This window comes from Cinclus cinclus, chromosome 1, assembly GCF_963662255.1.
Source record: "Cinclus cinclus chromosome 1, bCinCin1.1, whole genome shotgun sequence".
NCBI classification, from domain to species: domain Eukaryota; kingdom Metazoa; phylum Chordata; class Aves; order Passeriformes; family Cinclidae; genus Cinclus; species Cinclus cinclus.
In genome coordinates, this window is record NC_085046.1 from 49,318,992 (window position 1) to 49,337,527 (window position 18,536).

The window sequence follows — 18,536 nt, forward strand, 5'->3', positions numbered from 1 at the left end:
GTTGTGAGACATGATTTCTTTCATACTGAAGGCAGCTTAAAATTAGGATCAGTCTGCAGCACTGTGTTGTGCTGTTAGATACATTTGTGTAATGAGTTAGATTCAATGCTCTAGCAAAAGAGTAATTTACATCCTGGTTAGTCAGATAGCTGGTTTCAAGTTTGGCCCCATTTTCAGGCAGTGTCTTGCCTTAAATAATTTTCAAGAGGAAGTACCTTCTTTAATTTTGTCAGCAGTTGTTTTAGTTTCCTGGCTTGGGAATATTGGAAGCAGAGGGAACATTTGCCCTGTCTGTTAAGCTGTGGTGACATTCGCTAAGGCAATACTAAAATAAGCCCTGACTTTACTCTCTGTCAGTAAGTATTGTAATTAGTATAGCTAAGAGTGTCACTCAGAGTTCAGGGAGCATCTGGCTGGTGTTCTTAGTCATGTGATTGATGTTTTGGTAGTCCTATGAGGAGCAGGATGTTTTACTCAATTCCTGTGTTTGCCTTTCAACTTGAGATACTGTGTGAGCTAATGGAATATTTACATGATCAGATGTTCAGCTGAAGCTGATTCTAGAAGTTCAGATCTTGGAGCAATGGTAGTTGGTTGTTCAGGGGTTTACAGGGTTCTTACTGTGAAATCTGTTAAAATGGGTCCATTGAAAACACATATGGGAGTTGTGGAACAGTCTTTTGAGTTGGCTGATGTTCAGGTAGATGGATATGGAATAGCAGAAGTGCTGTGGAAGATAATTGTTTTTAAAAGGGGAACATTCTCTAGGTTGGTTTATACAGTGCAGCAAAGCTTACAGTTCTGTGAATGCAAATAACTGCTTGGGAGAGGTGGGATCCAGATTGGAAAGGGCAGTGAAGGTACCTTTGCCAGCTTGCAGCTGAGCTGGTAAAGAGGACTTTGAAGTAGAAACAGTGAGGGAGGGAGAGTGTGACAACAGCACTTATGATGGCCATGGTTGATAAGCAAAGGGCATTAAAGGGAACACAGCATCAACAAAAGAAGGCTTAAACAAAGTCATCTCCAGCATTTGGATGTGAGCAAGGAAGTGCCTGTAAGAGAATCATTCCAAAAAAACACTGAAGTCCTTTGTGGCAAGTCAGCATATTGAGGTGCCTCTGAAATATCCACACATCAGTAGTGCAAGCAGCATAGGAGGTAAGCATGAGGAATTAAGACATCTGTGTGATCTTGGAATCATGGAGACATGATGGGATGGCTTGCAAAGTGTGATGTTACAGTGTGGGAATATTAGCTCTTAAGGAAAGGCAGAACAAGAAGATAAAGGAGGGGAGGTTAACCATGATGTTGGAGAACAGCTGGAATATCTGGGGTTCTGCCTAGGGATAGGTGATGTTCCAATTGAGATATTATGGGTAAGGATTATGGATGGATTATGTCATATGGATGACATTGTAGTGGGTGTGTGCTGTAGGCCATCTGACCAGGAAGAACCAGATGAAATGTGTTTTGAAGAGCCTGAAGTAGCCTCACATTCACAGGCCGTGGTCCTTGTAGGAGGACCTCAAGCACCCTGGTGTCTCCTGCAAGGACACTATAACAGCAGGGCTTGAGCATCGCAGAAGGTTATAGGAAATTGTGGATTGTCAGCTTCCTGGCCCAAGTGATAGAGGATAGCTCTGCTGTACCTCATGAAACAGAAAATGGCTCATTGGGGTTGCAAGTATCAAGGTCAGTCAGGCTTGTCGCCCGTCAAGATGGTGGACTTCATGATTCTGAGAGGAAGAAGATGAAGATCACATCTTTGAACTCCAGGAGAGTAAAGTCCCATGGGATAAAGCCCTGGAGGGACGAGGGGCCCAAGATAGCTGGTTAGCATTCCAGGATCAGCTCCTCCAAACTCAAGTGCAATGAATCCCATTGAACAGGAAGTCAGGCAAAAATGGCAGGAGGCTTGCATGGGTAAGCAAGGGAACTCAAATACAAAAGATGGGCAATACAGAATGTGGTAGCAGGGACAGCTAACCTGAGAGGAGTACAGAGATACTGTTCAAGCCTTCAGGGATGCAAACAGAAAAGCCAGAGCCCTGCTGAAACTGAATCTGGTGAGGAATGTCAAAAGCAAGATGGTCTTGTGTAAATACATAAATAGCAAGAGGAGGACAATTGAAAGTGAGCTCCCTGCTGAACAGGACATTGGCCATGATGACACGAGACATGGAAAAGGCAGAAGTACTGAATGCCTTCTTGGGCTCAGTCTTTTCTGGTATCACCATTCCTTAGGAATCCTAGGCCATAGAGATGAGGTGAAAGTCTGAAGCGAAGAATATGTATCCTTGGTGGAAGTAGTCACAGAATACTTAAGCAAACTGAACATACATAAATCTACAGGTCCTGATGGGATGCTCCCACAAGTGCTGAGGGCAATGGCCTGTGTCACTGTGAGGCCACCCTTGATAGTCTTTGAATGATCTTGGTGGCTAGGAAAGGTGCTAGAGACTACATGAAAGCTAATGTTGCTCTGATCTTCAAAAGGGAGGGCCCAGGGAACTACAGGCTTCCTGTGAAGGTGATGGAGTAGTGTTTCCTGGTAACTATTTCCTTGAACATGAAGGATAAGATCATCATCAGGAATAATCAGCGCAGATTTCCAAAGGGGGTACTATGCTTGACCAGCTTGATAAATGTCTATAGTGAACTGGATGGCTTGGTAGACAGTGAGAGGATAGTAGGTATTGTTTACAACTGATTTCCTTCAGTAAGGCTTTTGTTGGTTTCTCCCATGAGATCTTTATAGAGAAGCTTATGAAGTATGGTCTGGATGAGCATCCTTTGAGATCCTCAGAACCAGCTAGGCTTAGTGCTGGGCAACTGTCTGTATGAGGCCTTGCTTTGAGCGGGGGAATTGCTCAAGATGACCTCCAGAAGTCCCTTTTAAACTTGAACATCCTGGGAATTTTGTGAATGAAACTACCACAGATTCAGTGTGAAGTGGGGGGCAGTTACTGTCCATAGCCTGTGTTGCCTTGCTCCTCTCATTCTCCAGGAAAGGGCAGAGAAAGTAGTGGTTATAGGTCTCATGTAGGGATGACAAAAATCAATGCTTTTCACACTTTCCTAGCAGCTACATGTCCAGAACTCCAAAATGGAATTTATCTGTTCCTCTGTCTTGAAAATTTCCAGAGTTGTTTTTTCATTTTCAAGTCTCGTATTCTTTTATTTTCACCTTTATCAAATCTACTGTCTTAATACTATTTTGCACCTTTGAGTGGGTAGCCACACCTCTTCAAGAAGCAATCCAAATTTTTTTCTTCACACACTTCTCTACCTCTCCAAAAAAAAGTTGATGTAAAACAGAGAAATACTTGAGAAAGTTTATTAACATTGCTAGATCTACAAAATGCTGACTTTAAATCTAGTTGAAGTTATATGTTATAGCTGCATGAGTAGAATAACACTGGTAATTGAATGAATCACACTAACAGGAAAAGTTTCCTCCTGTTAGGAGGAAACAGGAGGAGAAATTATACTATTATGCATCATTTTGCATCATGATGCATCATGCTATACTACCTGATCAGGCTATACATCATTATGCTCTACATCATTATATATTATATACTCAGCTGCACTAGGTGAGCATCTATTTCATGTGGAGTTATGTCATCAATGACCGTATCAATGTTCACGTGCTGCTTGGGTAAAGAAAGCCTGTACATGTGTAGAGTATATACATAAATATGCTTATTGTGTTTGAGCAGAAACATCCCCCTGAAATAGTCCATAGTTGGAAGTAACATCAGCCTGTGAAAAGTGAAAGGAGATGAAGAAATCATTTGATCACTCACAAGGGTTATTGCCTTGTAGGGCAACTCAGAATGTCTTAAATGTGTTATACACTGGATCATAAAGGTATCTTGAAGGGAAGTTCAGGTGATGATTTTACTACATTTCGTCTTAGTGTAGATGTTGAAATTTATTTTGTCCTATGTTTTAGTTAAGGAAATGTGATTTGTATGAATGAATATGTGCTGCTCACTCTGGAAGGAAAAAAGTCCTTGTAATTAAATAAATTGCTACAAGTTTTGCTTCTTGAGAAGCACAGCAATTCGTCATATTCACTGGAAAGATAAGTTTGCTGATACTGTTGATATAAACAGTAACTGTCTCTTAAGGGTCTATTTTTGAAATTATACAAAGCATAAAAATCATACAAAGGCTGTAGGTGTATGGACAAAGTTAAACATGGGGGAATAATATTTATGTTTTGGAAAAAGTAAGAAAGGTCTGCAAGAGTTTGTTTTGGAAGACCAGTTAATGGTTCTCAGTACATTGCCATTCAGCAGTTCGAAAAAAGAAAGGAATTCAGCCTTGAAATGTTTGGGTTTGTTTTATTTTTGGTTTTTTTTTCAGAAAAAAAATAGAGAAACAAGTACTTACACTTGACAGAAAATGAAATAATTAGATTTTGAAATTATCTCTAGTTTTAAGGGGACCAAAAAGTGTCACTTTGTTTTGTTAATTTGCATACTGTGAAGCGCATGTTGCTGTCTGGATCCTTCAAACTCAAGTTTCAGTTACGGGTATTCTTGTGTACTGTGTACCAAAAGCTAATCTAAATGCATTAAACACAAAATAGCCTTGTGCTCATGCAATTTTTTTCTCTTTAAAGGTCAGTCCTACGAGATCCGGATGCTAGATAATCGGAAAGCTGGAGACATACCAGAGATCAATGGAAAACTGGTGAAGGTGAATTTAAGTTCCCTAGATAGTGTTACTAACAAACCGGAAACTGTATATTTTATGGCTTTTTTTTTTCTGCTGTCTCTAAGTATTGGTCAGAATATGTGGACTAGTGACATTTACAAGTAAAAATGTACGGATAGAAGTACCCAGTGCACACTTGTGTGCACTGAAGACTTAAGTATTTATGCAAAGCTTAAGATAATTGTCTGTAGATTTTGCATCTAGTGTCTTCTGAGCCATCACATTGTCTATTTCAAGTGATTAGGAGAGGTGAGAGGAAGGTAGAGGATCATTTAGATAGTGGAAGTATTGTTCAGCATGTTTAAGAAGTGTTACAGGAAAACACATGAAGCCAGCCTGTGGTTTTTGCAGCAGTGGGATTTTGGAGATACATCCATAGGAAACTGGATCTCTAATTTTGCTGCTTGTTGAGCAGTTTATTCCACAGCTGAGCCACTTTGCTCAGTTTCAGATTTGTCTCCTTGTGCTTCAAAGTTAGTAGAAAGTTCTGTGGATCTGAGGTATTGTATGAAGTATGAAAATGAGACAAACTGAAGAATCAACCCAATTTGGAGTACAGATGATTAAAAGAACTGATGGAAGGGTTTGGGTTTTTCTTCTAAGCTCCTGATGATTATTGATTTTATTGAATTCTCAACAAAATCTTATTCTGGTATTGGGACAGAAGGGAAAAACTTCAATTGAAGTCACTCTGAACTGGTGCTGATAAATGCATGAGAACAGTGTGCCTTAAGGAGGCTGAATCTTTACCTGCCTGTTTTGGGCTGTGTAATTTGTAAACTTTGACTTGCTTGTGTAGTCCTGTGCCTTGTTCTTATTTGTCTGTGGGATGCTTGTTCTGAGATCACTTCAGGAAGAGTTAAGCATGAGCATAAAAGTGGGATTTGAGAGTTCTGTAATTAAACTTTTTTACAACCTGGCATGGTGACTTGCTGTAATAAGCATGTGGACTGTTTTGCCCCGTTAGGTGGTATTTCCTTGTAGCCTTGGCGTTTTCTCTTCTGTAATTTTTTATGTGGGTGATGAGTCATTTGGTAGGTACAATAGGGCGAAGCAGTGTAAAAGTTTAGAAAAGTCAATTTTACCATAGCAAGGTATTGTAATGCTGCATCAATGAATTTTCTGTTTTGGACAATTAAATATTGGAATCCCAGTATTTCGGCAAAAAGTCATTTCATGCAGGTAAAGGTGAATGCAGATATTTCCAACATACAAACATTCCAGTTTGCAGTGGAGAAGGAATGACACATTTGTGTGTGTGTGTTTGTGTACATGCACACAGGCACACACATTTGCTTTCTATTGCCTTTGAAATAAACTCAAGGAAGTGTAATCCATCTTGAAGAGGCACTCCATTTAAAAGTCCTTGGGTTTTGTGGACACTTTTAGCTGCTGTTAATACAAGGAAGACTAGAATAATGGAAAAAAAGTATGCAAATCTGTTCTATTTGTTGGGTAACAGTCAATGTGTACAGTATTTTTCCAGCTTCTGTGTAACAAATTGCTTTATATGTGCATTCATTTAGCAGTACCAAAACTGCCTACAAAAATAGGTATTATTATATAATTGCCTCTAGCTAAATAAAGTTAATCATGTTGTTGTTCTAGATGAATATTTCACGTAGAGTAGTTCAGACAGTTTGGAACTTTTTAATTCTATTAAGTAAAATAATAGATTTTTTGTAAATATCTTATAAGTACTAGGAAGGTAATTTCCTATTTTGTTTCTTAAAATGTCTTGCAGAAGTTCACAGAATTCCCAGTCAAAGAATGATCAAGTAATATTCACCACTTTTCATAGTAAATGAAATCTTTGGTGTTTTCTTTCTAAAATAATTTGGTTTTGCCTACATAGTTTGATACCATGCTGCCAGTGTTGCTCAGTTCACTGTATGTAATTCATAGTGACCTTTAGAGTATCCAGTCAGACGTAAGTCTCCCTTGCATTTTTACCATATTTTTCAACTATCTCCTACTGCTCAGTTTTATTTCTGTGTTTTGGAGTATTTTGGGATACTGATGCTTGCCAAATTTTTGCTGTAAATATGTATTTATTGGCACTGTGGCTATTTTGGAATGTTTTAATACTTTATCTTTAGGCTGTTTCTAAACATGTAGTGACTCTGTGGCTCATCACAGGCTTGTTTTCTTCTTTGTTAGAGTATTATAAGAGTTGTATTCCATGACAGAAGGTTGCAGTACACAGAGCACCAGCAGTTAGAGGGTTGGAAGTGGAACCGCCCTGGGGACAGACTGCTCGACTTAGGTATAATTGTTTGTGTTTGTTGCCACTGTATAGAATTCAATTTCCAAATTTAAATTGATCGCATTTATGTTGAAGCTGATGAAAAAGGATAGACCAGATTTCTGGATGCTGCTTTGTCGTAGTGTGTGTTTTTAATGTAAACATTCTTACCACTTCCACATTATTTTCAAACTTTTAAGTGCTATAAAAGTAAGATAGCAACTCTGCAGCCATACGCATTTAATAATCTTTCTAATTTTGATTGCTGAGTGTTGCAGTGATTAGGAGAACACAGACAGAAGTAACTTTCTCTATTAGATTGTGAAAATGGTGCAAACATTATTTCTGTACTTTGTGTAACCCGATCATTTTTTGTGCATAACCTCAGGGATAGCAGCAGGGGAGGAGAATGAAAAAGCACCCAAAACCTTGAGTATTTTCTATGTTGAATCTACTAAGATTCTTTGTATCCGTCCTAAGAAATTGGTCGAGCCACTAAAGCCCACATTTTTCCATCCTACTTGGTTTATGCTGATGGTAACCTTATATTATGATTTATTTATAGTGTTAACTTGCTGTATGATTGTTCTGAAATATATGCTACTTATTTTACTAGATATTCCAATGTCTGTTGGTGTCATTGATATCAAGACAAATCCAAGCCAGCTCAACGCAGTTGAATTTTTATGGGATCCAACAAAATGTACATCTGCTTTTATTCAGGTTTGAAACTTTATTTGACTGGATGTCTGTGTTTGGTGCCTTTCAGGTCACAAACAGCAGTATTCTGGAACTACAAAGCTTCTTGTTTTATTATTTGTGGGATGGCCATTAAATATCATCTTGGTGGAAAAAAAAAACCAGAGGTTCATAGGTCTGTTGGAGTCCCTTGTAAGGTTTTTCTATTTAATTTGGTTTATAGAAAAAAATAAATAAAAAGCTTTCAAAAAGCTCTTTGAAGAAAGCTGTCATAGTTAAAATATTTAGTTATATGAAGCATAAGAATTAACTTACATTTCTTTCAGTAACTCTTACTACTACTTTCAGCAGAAGCTTGACTTGAGGATTCAAAATTAAAAGTATTGTCCTACAAGAAGAGGGTTTTAAATAACTCAAAGATGTTTCTTACTATGTCAGTAGGCTTCCTTGTAGGAATTCTGTTATTTGTATATTTGATATTCAGGGCAACTGAGCGTGCTTTCTTTGGAAATTGTTGAGATGGAGTGTTCATATTCATATTGCTTAAAAAAATCAGGTCTGATTTTATTAAAAAGTATAGCTGTAAAGTTTCTGGTAGCAGCATTTCTTATTCTGGCTGTCAAAATAGGTTAAATTCTATATTGTCAAATTAACTTTGATGGAGTACAATAAAAGATACTTTTCTTAGTAAGAATTACATAATTGCTATGTATGTATTCCTCTTGAAGAACTGAGATACATTACAGAATAATTTTGTTTATGGATTTCCTTAGAAGAAATTATAACAGACTGAAAATGGAACTGATATTATGCCAGTTATTCCAAAGGCTTGCTTAAAATTCCATGAGGAAGCAAAAAAATTGGGAGCACTGTCCACTGAGATTGTTCATAATTCTTTCTATTGCACTGATTTTTCTCATTAGATACCATTAAAGGGTTTTTATAGCTTATAAACACGATGTCCATTCTGATGTAGCAGCTGAAGGAATTACACATTGATTGAAAGGTCTGTGGACTTGTAAAGGAGTTGGACATATCTGAAAATACTCTTGAGATGTGGGTGCGTGAGATGAACTCTTTCAGTCAGTGAGCTTTTATACATTTGCTATATTTTTTACAAGAAACTGCTCTTGTGATGGAGGTAACATATACTAAAGTTGATACCTGAAATGCTTCTGAGGGTCCTTTTTGTTTGGTCATTGTTTTTTTTTTTTTTCCAGGTACATTGTATCAGCACTGAATTTACCCCTCGTAAACATGGAGGAGAGAAAGGAGTTCCTTTTAGGATTCAGGTTGACACTTTTAAACAGACTGAAAATGGAGAATATACAGATCATCTGCATTCAGCCAGTTGTCAAATCAAAGTTTTTAAGGTAACATTAGAAAACAAATCCTTAAGTTTCTAAGTTCACATAAAGGTATGGGAAATAGTTATATTACTGCTTGTAATGGTTCATGTCTGAGATCGGATTTCAGTTATAAATCCATTTTCCACTTGTGTTCGTGTTCACATAACTGTTCCTTTTTAGCCCAAGGGAGCAGACAGAAAACAGAAAACAGACAGAGAAAAGATGGAAAAGCGAACTGCACATGAAAAAGAGAAATACCAGCCTTCATATGACACCACAGTTCTTACAGAGGTAACAAAATAAAATTGCATCTGCTGACTGAGGAGAATATACGTAGATATTGCACATTACTTAGGTGCAGTCTTGGAAGGGTTTGGAGAGGATTAGTTCTGCATAGAGATAAACATTTATTTGACAAACTTGTCTAGCAAGCAGCAACGTTCAATTTTAAGATTTTTGTTTAGTGAACTTGGATTTATATACTCACTAGATGCTGTATTAAAACATACTTTAGATTGGACACTGTTTGACTAACTGTACTGAACCCTTGAGCAAGACTTTTGATACAGATTAAGATCTTGCAGCTGAAAAGAAAAAAAAAATGATGGGGGACTCTTAAAGTTTATTTACCAAATTTGAGCTTTGAAGTCTATTTTTCAGAGATTACTGAATTTATGGCCAGAGCCTCATTAGTTATTTTTTTTTATTATTTAAACATCAGTAAGTTCTATGCATTTTTCTAAATATTTCAGAAGATTTTAAAAGGTTTTTAGATCTTTCCTCACTTTATAATGAAAAGAAATTGATCCACATCTTTGGTGTTTGTCCAGATGAGGCTTGAGCCTATAATTGAAGATGCAGTTGAACATGAGCAGAAAAAGTCCAGCAAGCGGACTTTGCCAGCAGACTACGGTGATTCTCTGGCAAAGCGAGGCAGTGTAAGGGACTTCTGCTTACCTTTTGATTATGCAAGATACCTTGTGCAGTGTTAGATATAGGAGAAACTTCCATTATGTAAAGTAAAAATACTTTGGTTGCTGTGTCTTAATTTTATTCACTTCCGTGTATCCCAATTACTTCATGTTTGTTTTCAGCAAAGGAATCCTTCCTAAATCTAACACTAAAACTGTTGCAGAGGGACTGTGTAACTTGAGTGGAGGTTTCAGTTTATGTGACTTTAAATGAAATAGCATTTTGCTTTGCTATACATGTATAATTAGTGGAAGTAAGAACAGTGATATTTAGTGGTTTGTTCCTATTTGTACTTATATTGAGTAGAAGTTTTCATGTATGTCAGTATTTTTAAAAAATCATGTCATATTGTAAATGGTTGTTAGTGATTTTTCCTTTAGCCATCCACATACTGTGCTTCAATCAGGTTTAATGCAGTTCAGAGGAGTCAGCTCATCTTCATGATCTGTGTTACGTTAACCCTATCTGTGTACCTCATAGAGAATCTGACATGTCCTGTGCCCTCCCTGGCATATGTCCCATGCAGTCATCCTGCCAAGGATTGCCATTTTAGATTTATTAAATGCTGTTCCATAAGGAGGAACAATTCCACATTTTTCATTTGGCAAAGTTTAAATGTCAATTAATAACATGACTGTGGAAAGCCATAATTTGTCTGTTCTTTGAACAGGCATACTGTGGAGAAGCTCTTTCCCAGCAGTGCTTAAGCAATGACTCTCATGTCCATCAGACATAATTTGGTTCATATTTGTGATCTGGGAAAGTGATATATAAGGTTTTATATTTAGGTTATAAAATACTTCAGTGTATGCCTCTTGGTGTTTATAATCCATGTAAATGGGTGGGAAGGTACATGCAATATTAGTCAGATGGATTCTTTGGAGGATATTTGGATTCTTTGTTTTGTGCACCCAAATTATTGTGTGCAATAAGCTGTCCGAATTTACCTTCTACTGTTCTTGGTTGTTGTTTTTTTGGTTTTTGTTCTTTCTTTTAAGGTGCATCTTTATGATTCTTTGGCAGTGCATTCTTTTCCTTGTTCCAGCTGGCCCTGCGGGAAGATGCAGGAGAAAACAGATTTTTATCACTTTTGCTTATTAAGCATCTTTTGAAGCTTGTCCTTGGAGGGATTTCTGTGGTTTTCTCTTCTGCTGTTACACATATTTCATTGAATGATGGTTGCTTATAGGAAGAATAATTGAGAAAGCTATTTTTAAATAGATAAGGCAAATCCATTGTCCAGAGTAGGACAAACTGTAGCTAAAGCGTACCTAGAGGTTGCCTAACCTTTCCTTAGCAATCTCTTGGAATACTAAGCTTCTATTAATTACCTTAATTGTAGTGAAGAAGAGCCTAGGACAGCACTGGACTTCTGATGTCTTTCCCAAAGCACACAAAGGATAATGACCTACAACCGATTTTGTAGGTCACTATTCCTGTTTCTCATTTGCCTGTAATAAAATGCTGTCTTGAGATAATTTGGTCAGTTTGTTGAGACCATTCTGAATTTTATCCACACTGGATGAAATCTTTTCAGCCTTGCTAACTTGGTATTGCTTGCAGATTTCATTACACGGTATTTCCATCATTACAATGATTTGTATCATTAGCAAAGTCATTAGAAATCACCAAGCCCATAAAAATACCAAGAAACACTATTTTTTTCTGTATTTGCAGTAAAGCCTTGGTTATTGCTATGCACTCAGTACTGGTTTCAGCTATAGAAGCTGAATGTAAAACTTGGTGCTTGATGTAGAAAAGGAATATATGATCTACATCTTGAAGGCAAATTCATTGATCTTTTCCTCTTGTTACCAGACATGCTTATTTTTGTGAGCCCTGTAAATATGGACAGGGGTGATAAAGCAGTTCTGTCCTTGCAAATCCGTCTTCTCAAATGTGGCCATCAGAAGCTTTGGCTGTTTCCAGACTTCACTCAGGCATGCAGATCAAGTGTTCCCTAAGTGCAGTACCGTTATCACAGAGGTGCTGAGACACAAAAAGTCAAGACCTGTTTCCCTATGTTTAAGTACAAGATGGACACTTTCACATGTTACGTGTTTCTATATGATGGATCTTTTTATTTCACGTGTCCTCTAGGAATTGTAGTTCTATTACAGAAAAGCAACTAAACTGGAATAGTTTGGAATGTACTTTTGCTAGATGAAGACTAAGTTCCTTAGTCAGTGCTGCTTACTAGTTGCCTAGAAATACTCTTACCTTTTCTTGAATTCCAACAATTAATTTGATCCAGTCTATAATTCTGTACATTTTTAAAGCTGTGAATTCTTATCTTCCTGCTACACCTTACCTTACCTTTTATTACTTGCTTTTTGCATCTCCTTTTGTATGTTGGCTTTTTAATTTTAGCCCTCCAAGATTCTGCTGTTCTGTTTGTTAGATATTAAAATATTTTGCTTTTTTAAAAAAATTTTCTTCCTATATGGTTATTTCCAGCTCAGTCACAATTGGATTTGGACAGATTGTTTCTTACTATGCTTCCTTCAGAAAAGATTGAATTTAATGTTTTCTTTCCATTTTAATTCATATGACTTGCTAACATAATGTAAAGAATTTGGTGAAGGTTCCTTTCTGAATGGTTGTTCTGCTCTGCTTTTCTGTCCTTTCAAAGAATCAGAGGGTTTTTTTTTTTCTAACTGCCATCTTTCCCTTATCACTTGTTTTCATAAGAATGTCATCTAGATAAGCTTTTCCATTACTTCTCTGAATTCGCCTGATGTATCAAAATTCAGTGCATTCCCTGCCATTTCTGCAGTGTTTATTTCAGTGTTGTCCAGACAGGACACAGTTGAACTGCTCATTAGGCTCTTCTCACTATGGAGCATTAACTTCTTCTGTAGATATGAAAAGGTACAAAATTAACCTTACCTTCTGGACCTCAGAATGGATGTTGATGTGCATGCGACCTTCATTCAGGGGCCAGTTTATGAAGGAGGCACTTTGTTTTCCTCTCTCTTCATATATATAAGTTAGTTCTTATCTAATGAAAAAGGCAAAAAAGCCACTGGTGTGTTTCCCCTGCTTTGAATTTGTAAAAGCAGGAACATTTGTGTTGTGGTAGTTGGGCCTTTTCACTTTTTTCCATCTGTGATATATTGGTTGATTTTTATAGTACTGTGTTTTATATATCACAAGCTTGAACATATAAACTACACGTTGATTAAACTTGGCCAAATAGTCATTTTTGCCAGGTAGAGCTGATTATAGAGCACATGAAAGTTTAAATACTTCCAGGTACAGACCTTGAAATAAATTGGAATGTTAAGTTTTAGACATGAAAAACGGAAGATCTCCATACCATGTATAAGAAAATTGATGTTTTGTTCTCTAAGGAGATGGTGTGTGCCCAAGTATATATCAAGTCTAAATTGGAGAACAAGTGAGACTTCCTGTATTTTGGTATTTGTATTTTGCTTTCATGTTTATTTGGTCTTTGAATGTAGTATGGAGTTCTTTGCCAAGGTGCTGCTTTACTGTCTTCTAAGGCATGAATTTTGGCAGATTCCAGTTTATTGGAGGTAAAAAGGGATATTGCATTAAACCATGGCTTAGAATAACTTGAGATTTTGCAATTCCTCTGCAGTTAGGAAATGTTCTGAGTTTAAATGCTATATATCTTAAATCTGATCAATCATACATAGAAAGATCTCTTATATTTCTTTTTAATTCAGTAAAACTTCATTCATGGCCATTAGAGAAGGCTGTTAAACATCTGAAACCAAAATAGTTTTCTCCTTCTGAATTAATCCACATTTGGAAATAAGACATAGTTTCTGGAGTATCGTAGTATCAGTAGTATCGTATCATTAGTCTAGTTCTGGAGGGCATTTAGTCTTGAGACCTCAAAAACATGATCTTGGTGAATTCATCAGTATATATTAATTGTTTATTACAGGTGAAGATATAATACCAATCTTCTTTCTGGTCTGTGATGGTTCTTTACAGAGTTCAATGCTTCGTTTTGACAGGGTGGCATTTTCTCCTAGGTTTGTCTCTACTGATGAGGGACTTCTCTATTACTATCATTAGCTTCCTAAATGTCCTTTGGTTAATTCGGTTTTATCCTAGGAATATAAGAAATATTCTGACTGATCAGACCCCAAGGATGAATTCCAGTGTTCTGTCCCTGACAGTGACAATGGCAGGTGCTTTTTCAGGGAAGCAGTGCCACTTTCTGTGATCCATTCCCCTTGTACCCCTCATGCCCCTCAATCCAGAATCATCATTCAGGATGTTAGAAAGGAAAACACATCCTTGCTTAGTTTTTGTAGTGTTAATGGATGTGGTGGCCATGCATTTGCTTAATCCAGTTTGTGAAGCGCAGGACACTTGTGCATGAGAGTGATTCCAAAAGCATAATCAGCTCAGGTTAATTGCTGGAAGACTTTCTTGTTCCTTGAGCCTTTCAGAATTAACTATCTCAGTGCTCAAATACATACTTTTCTCTCCCCAACCTGTAAGACAGAAACAAGGAGAACAGAGGCATTAGATGTGTTGCAGTAGGATTACAATTACTATTAATTTTTTCTTTTTAACCAGCCTATTGAGTCTCAGTGGATAGTTAGTGGTTTGTTTATTTTTTTGCTGGAATAGGAGACAAGGCAGGAAAGCATGTTTATGGGAGAAAAAAGGCTACTTACTTTGGTTTGGGATTTTATTTTTCTGAATACTTTAAATGTGCTTCGTCCTGGATTTAAACCCAGAGCTTCGTTGTGAAAAAATTCAGCTGGGTTTGAAGGACAGAAACACCAGCTGCCGTACCTAATTTTAGGAATGGCTCAAAAGGTGTTCTCTGGCACCAGTACATTCTTCTGTGCCCCTGAATTTAAATATATGGTGGCTAGAATCTTGTATGGGAATAGTGGCCAAGGATGTGAACTTGCATCTGTGTGTCTGCATGAACATCCTGGATTAAAATATAGTAAGAGAATGTCACAAAACTAAAGAATCTTAATTTTAATTAATACTTTCAAAATATTTCAGAAGAACAAAGTTAATGTTACTATGTAGAGCTTTTATTTTAAAATTACAGCTTTGTATCTCATATTTAGGGAATGAAGACCACTAGTAGCTACCTGATGTAATATCTTTGAGGTTAACATTAAATGAGCTTGAGAAGAGAGACAATAGGTGAGAATATACAGATTTGGAGGAGGAATTTGTCACCCTACCAGATCATAGAGGAGTATGCTCTGTGTGGTGTACTGTTTGTAGCCCAAAGGGTGGCTTTGACCATGTAATCAAAGACTGTGGATACAGTGGCTAACAAAAATGCTGCTTTGAGTCAAGTCTTGGGCAGATAAAGAAAGTTCCTCATTTTTAGGGTATTTTCATGCAAGACAAATTTATTTTAATTCCATGTACCATGCTGGAGAACTTGCCATCTTATGCTGACAAGTAAAGACTGGGGTCCAGCACAGAAATGTTGCTAACTCTATTACTGGTGTTTCCCATATTTACTGTTTCTTCCAGATAGAGGAAGGATTTTTCAACAGAAAGTTGTTGAAGCAAAGTTTCCATTGGTATTAAGTTGTTTCCCTCCAGCCTGTTTTACAAGGCTGTGATATAAATCTAGAAATTTCTTACAAGCTATCTTAACTGTTACATGATACCTGTATCAGGAATGTTTGTTGTCTTAACAGGCATGGTCTTAGTTTACCTGATCTTGGGCTGCTTGCTTGCTTTAATCAGGTCTTTGAACCTATCAAAATTTGTTTGTTCTTTATTTTTCTTTAAAATAGTGGATTTTTAGTACTGTTGGAAGCACTAAAATGTAGCCTTGTTTTGAAAAGCTTTATCATTATGATTTCAAAAAATACCCCAAAAAAGACTGACAAAATTGGACAGGTTTCTTATCATATGCTTGTGATGACTTAAGCATGTTTAAAAAAATTAAGTTTACCAAGCAGTACAGAAAAATCAGTCCATGTAAGTAAGTGTAATTTTAGTCCTGTGGTAAATTATTAAAAATACTGAATTCACAGAATTTCCACTGAAAATTCTGTTTATATTTATTGCTCTCAGGGTAGAGACATTAAATTTATCCACAAGCAATCTAGCTTCATAGCTTTACTTACTATTATGAAACACTTTTTTGTGTGTCATTATCCCTGCAGTTTCAACAGCCCTTTCATCCTGTACAGGATAAAAGACATTCTTTAAAACAGGTGGCTGGGGGTTGGTTGGCTTTGGTTTAAACTGAATAGTACAGTTCTTTTGTCACTTGACCAATAATGCCTTCATATTTTAAAAGAGAAGACAGTATAAATAGAAGTCTTCATAAAAGAACACGATAAAAAAAGAGCTGATTTTTACCTGGAATATCTGCATGTAATATGTGGGATAGGAGTCTTTATTGGGAAGCGCAAATCAGAATACTCTGTGCATAAACCCCTGGATTTAAATGACAGAAGTGTGCATCAGATTAAAAAAGATATTGTCAAGAGAAACTTAAGTTTTAATTCTTTATTTTCAGTGCTCACCATGGCCTGATACTCCTACAACTTTTGTAAACAACAGTCCTGCTCCTGCTCCAACTTTCACCTCTGCTCAGCATAACACCTACAGTGTCCCAGACAGGTAGGTTTCTATTCTGTATCCCCATGGCTTATTCAAAATGTTTTCTGAGTAAATTCAACTGTGTTCTGTTTCCACTGGGGACTTGGGAGATTGTTTTGACCTATATATTCATTTTAGAGTATGACATTTGTATCACATGATTCAGTTACAAGGTAATTACTTCCGCCTCACCATCTTTTTTTCTTACTATACATTTTTTAAAACAACTTCTTGTCCTTTGTCATATAGCAAATACTTTACATTTTTTAATTTAGTCCTTGTCTGTAGAAACTATTTTTAGCTTCTTTCAGTAAGATCAGTCTTCATTTCCAACATACACAGTTAGTATAATTTGCAAGAAAAACCCCCAACGAATATCTTCAAAAGCTTTTCAACAAAAATTGCATTGGTGAAAACATTTTGTATTGAGGCATTAAACTACTGTAACCAAACCTGCACTTCATCCTAAAATTATTGACAGTGGTGTGGTCTGATCCATATACTGTGGAATTGTCTTTCTCTTAAGTCTAAGAGGTTGCAGTCTTTTGATTCTTTCAACTGTGATATTTATTGCTTTGAAAATACCAAGTTAATTTTCAACAGTATTTAAATATTTTGGTTTATATAATTCTAGTAATACTTGGTTTTGTTTTTTAATCTGTAGCAATTCTTCCTCCCCAAATCATCAAGGAGATGGAACCTCTCAAGGGTCAGGAGATGTGAGTGTTTGCTTTCTGTTTTTGATCATAAGTTTATTTGTGTAGCTGTGTCAGAATATTTGATTTACACTAGTTGGTCCTGAGAAAGTTAAAGTGAGGCATTTTTTAATTGCTTGGGTGTTGTTTGGGTTTTTTAGTGTCCAAATTACCATATCAAATCTCATTTCTTACAGCAGCTTCATCCTTCAGCCACAATCCAGGAAACTCAGCAATGGTTGCTCAAGAATAGGTTCTCTGCCTATACAAGGCTTTTTTCAAATTTCTCAGGTATCTGTAGTTTACTTTTTTTCTTTCTTTGTGTTACTGAACAGGTTCTGTGTGGGAAAAGAGTTCTCTAAGAATATTATGGTACACATATTCATGTATACTCATGTACTGATTTGCTGTAAGAACTTTGTTAAAGAGCAGTGCAGTTCCCACTGTATGTCTGAATGCAGTAAGTGTCAATAGATGGACTGTGTGGAGCTGTGTTTTGCTGTTTCATTCTTCAGTGTTCCATGGAATTATGCAAAGGGTGGCATGACACAGTACTTAAGTAAATTCCTTTTCCTGGCAGTGTTGTGAATGCTGCCAGCTCTCCACCTCTTGGCTTAGCTCATGCTTGTGTCAGGATTCCCTTTCTACCAGGCTGTTTCCATGGGAATACTTATTCTTCTGCTGCTGGTTAGTTTTTGACATGTGCTTCTTGTGTGAGGGTTGCTGAGCTTTCTAAATAAACTTCAGTACCAAATTTCTGGAAAACTTTTTCATTATTATCCTTATAAAGGTGAAGTACTAGCTGGCTGGCATTTTCTTGAAGCAATAGGTGACTTTTATGTGACTTATATTATGCTACCTCAGGTCTCAGGATGTTTTTATTTTAGTATTTAAGGGCTATGATCAATTATTTTTGCTGGCTTTTATTTGTGGATTCCAGGATAGTCTGTGGAGAATTTTAATGCATAAAGATGTTTTTTTTTCCCCCGTTTTCCCTCTCATCTATTATAGTGATTGGTACTTCAGAGTGTTGTTTTCTTTCTTGACACTCACACTGCTTCTCAGAAGATGTGTCCTCCCATTTTTTGCTGCAGCAGCACCTTCTATACATGAGTGCATTGTCATAAGTTAAGTGCACAGAGGAAGTGATGGATGGGTAGTTGAATGTGTGGGATACTTCACTGTGTGACAAACCATGGAATATTTTCGCTCTGCATTTTGCACCTGTTCAAAATGCACTACCCTGGGTGCCAGCAAAACTCACTGATT

At 36.9% G+C, this 18,536-nt stretch overlaps 1 protein-coding gene across 3 annotated transcripts in view; it reads left to right on the forward strand.

Annotated features, from left to right (window-relative positions):
- UBP1 (upstream binding protein 1) overlaps positions 1–18,536 on the forward strand; it is a 35,387-nt gene that overhangs the window by 11,339 nt on the left and 5,512 nt on the right. Inside the window, exons 3-11 of one of the 3 annotated variants that reach the window (XM_062510151.1) lie at positions 4,634–4,710; positions 6,889–6,994; positions 7,590–7,696; positions 8,893–9,045; positions 9,202–9,312; positions 9,852–9,959; positions 16,490–16,593; positions 17,237–17,291; positions 17,465–17,558. In XM_062510151.1, the coding sequence (XP_062366135.1) occupies positions 4,634–4,710; positions 6,889–6,994; positions 7,590–7,696; positions 8,893–9,045; positions 9,202–9,312; positions 9,852–9,959; positions 16,490–16,593; positions 17,237–17,291; positions 17,465–17,558 (915 nt within the window). The remainder of the gene's footprint in view (positions 1–4,633; positions 4,711–6,888; positions 6,995–7,589; positions 7,697–8,892; positions 9,046–9,201; positions 9,313–9,851; positions 9,960–16,489; positions 16,594–17,236; positions 17,292–17,464; positions 17,559–18,536) is intronic. The other 2 variants (XM_062510160.1, XM_062510170.1) reach the window with 2 other exon arrangements.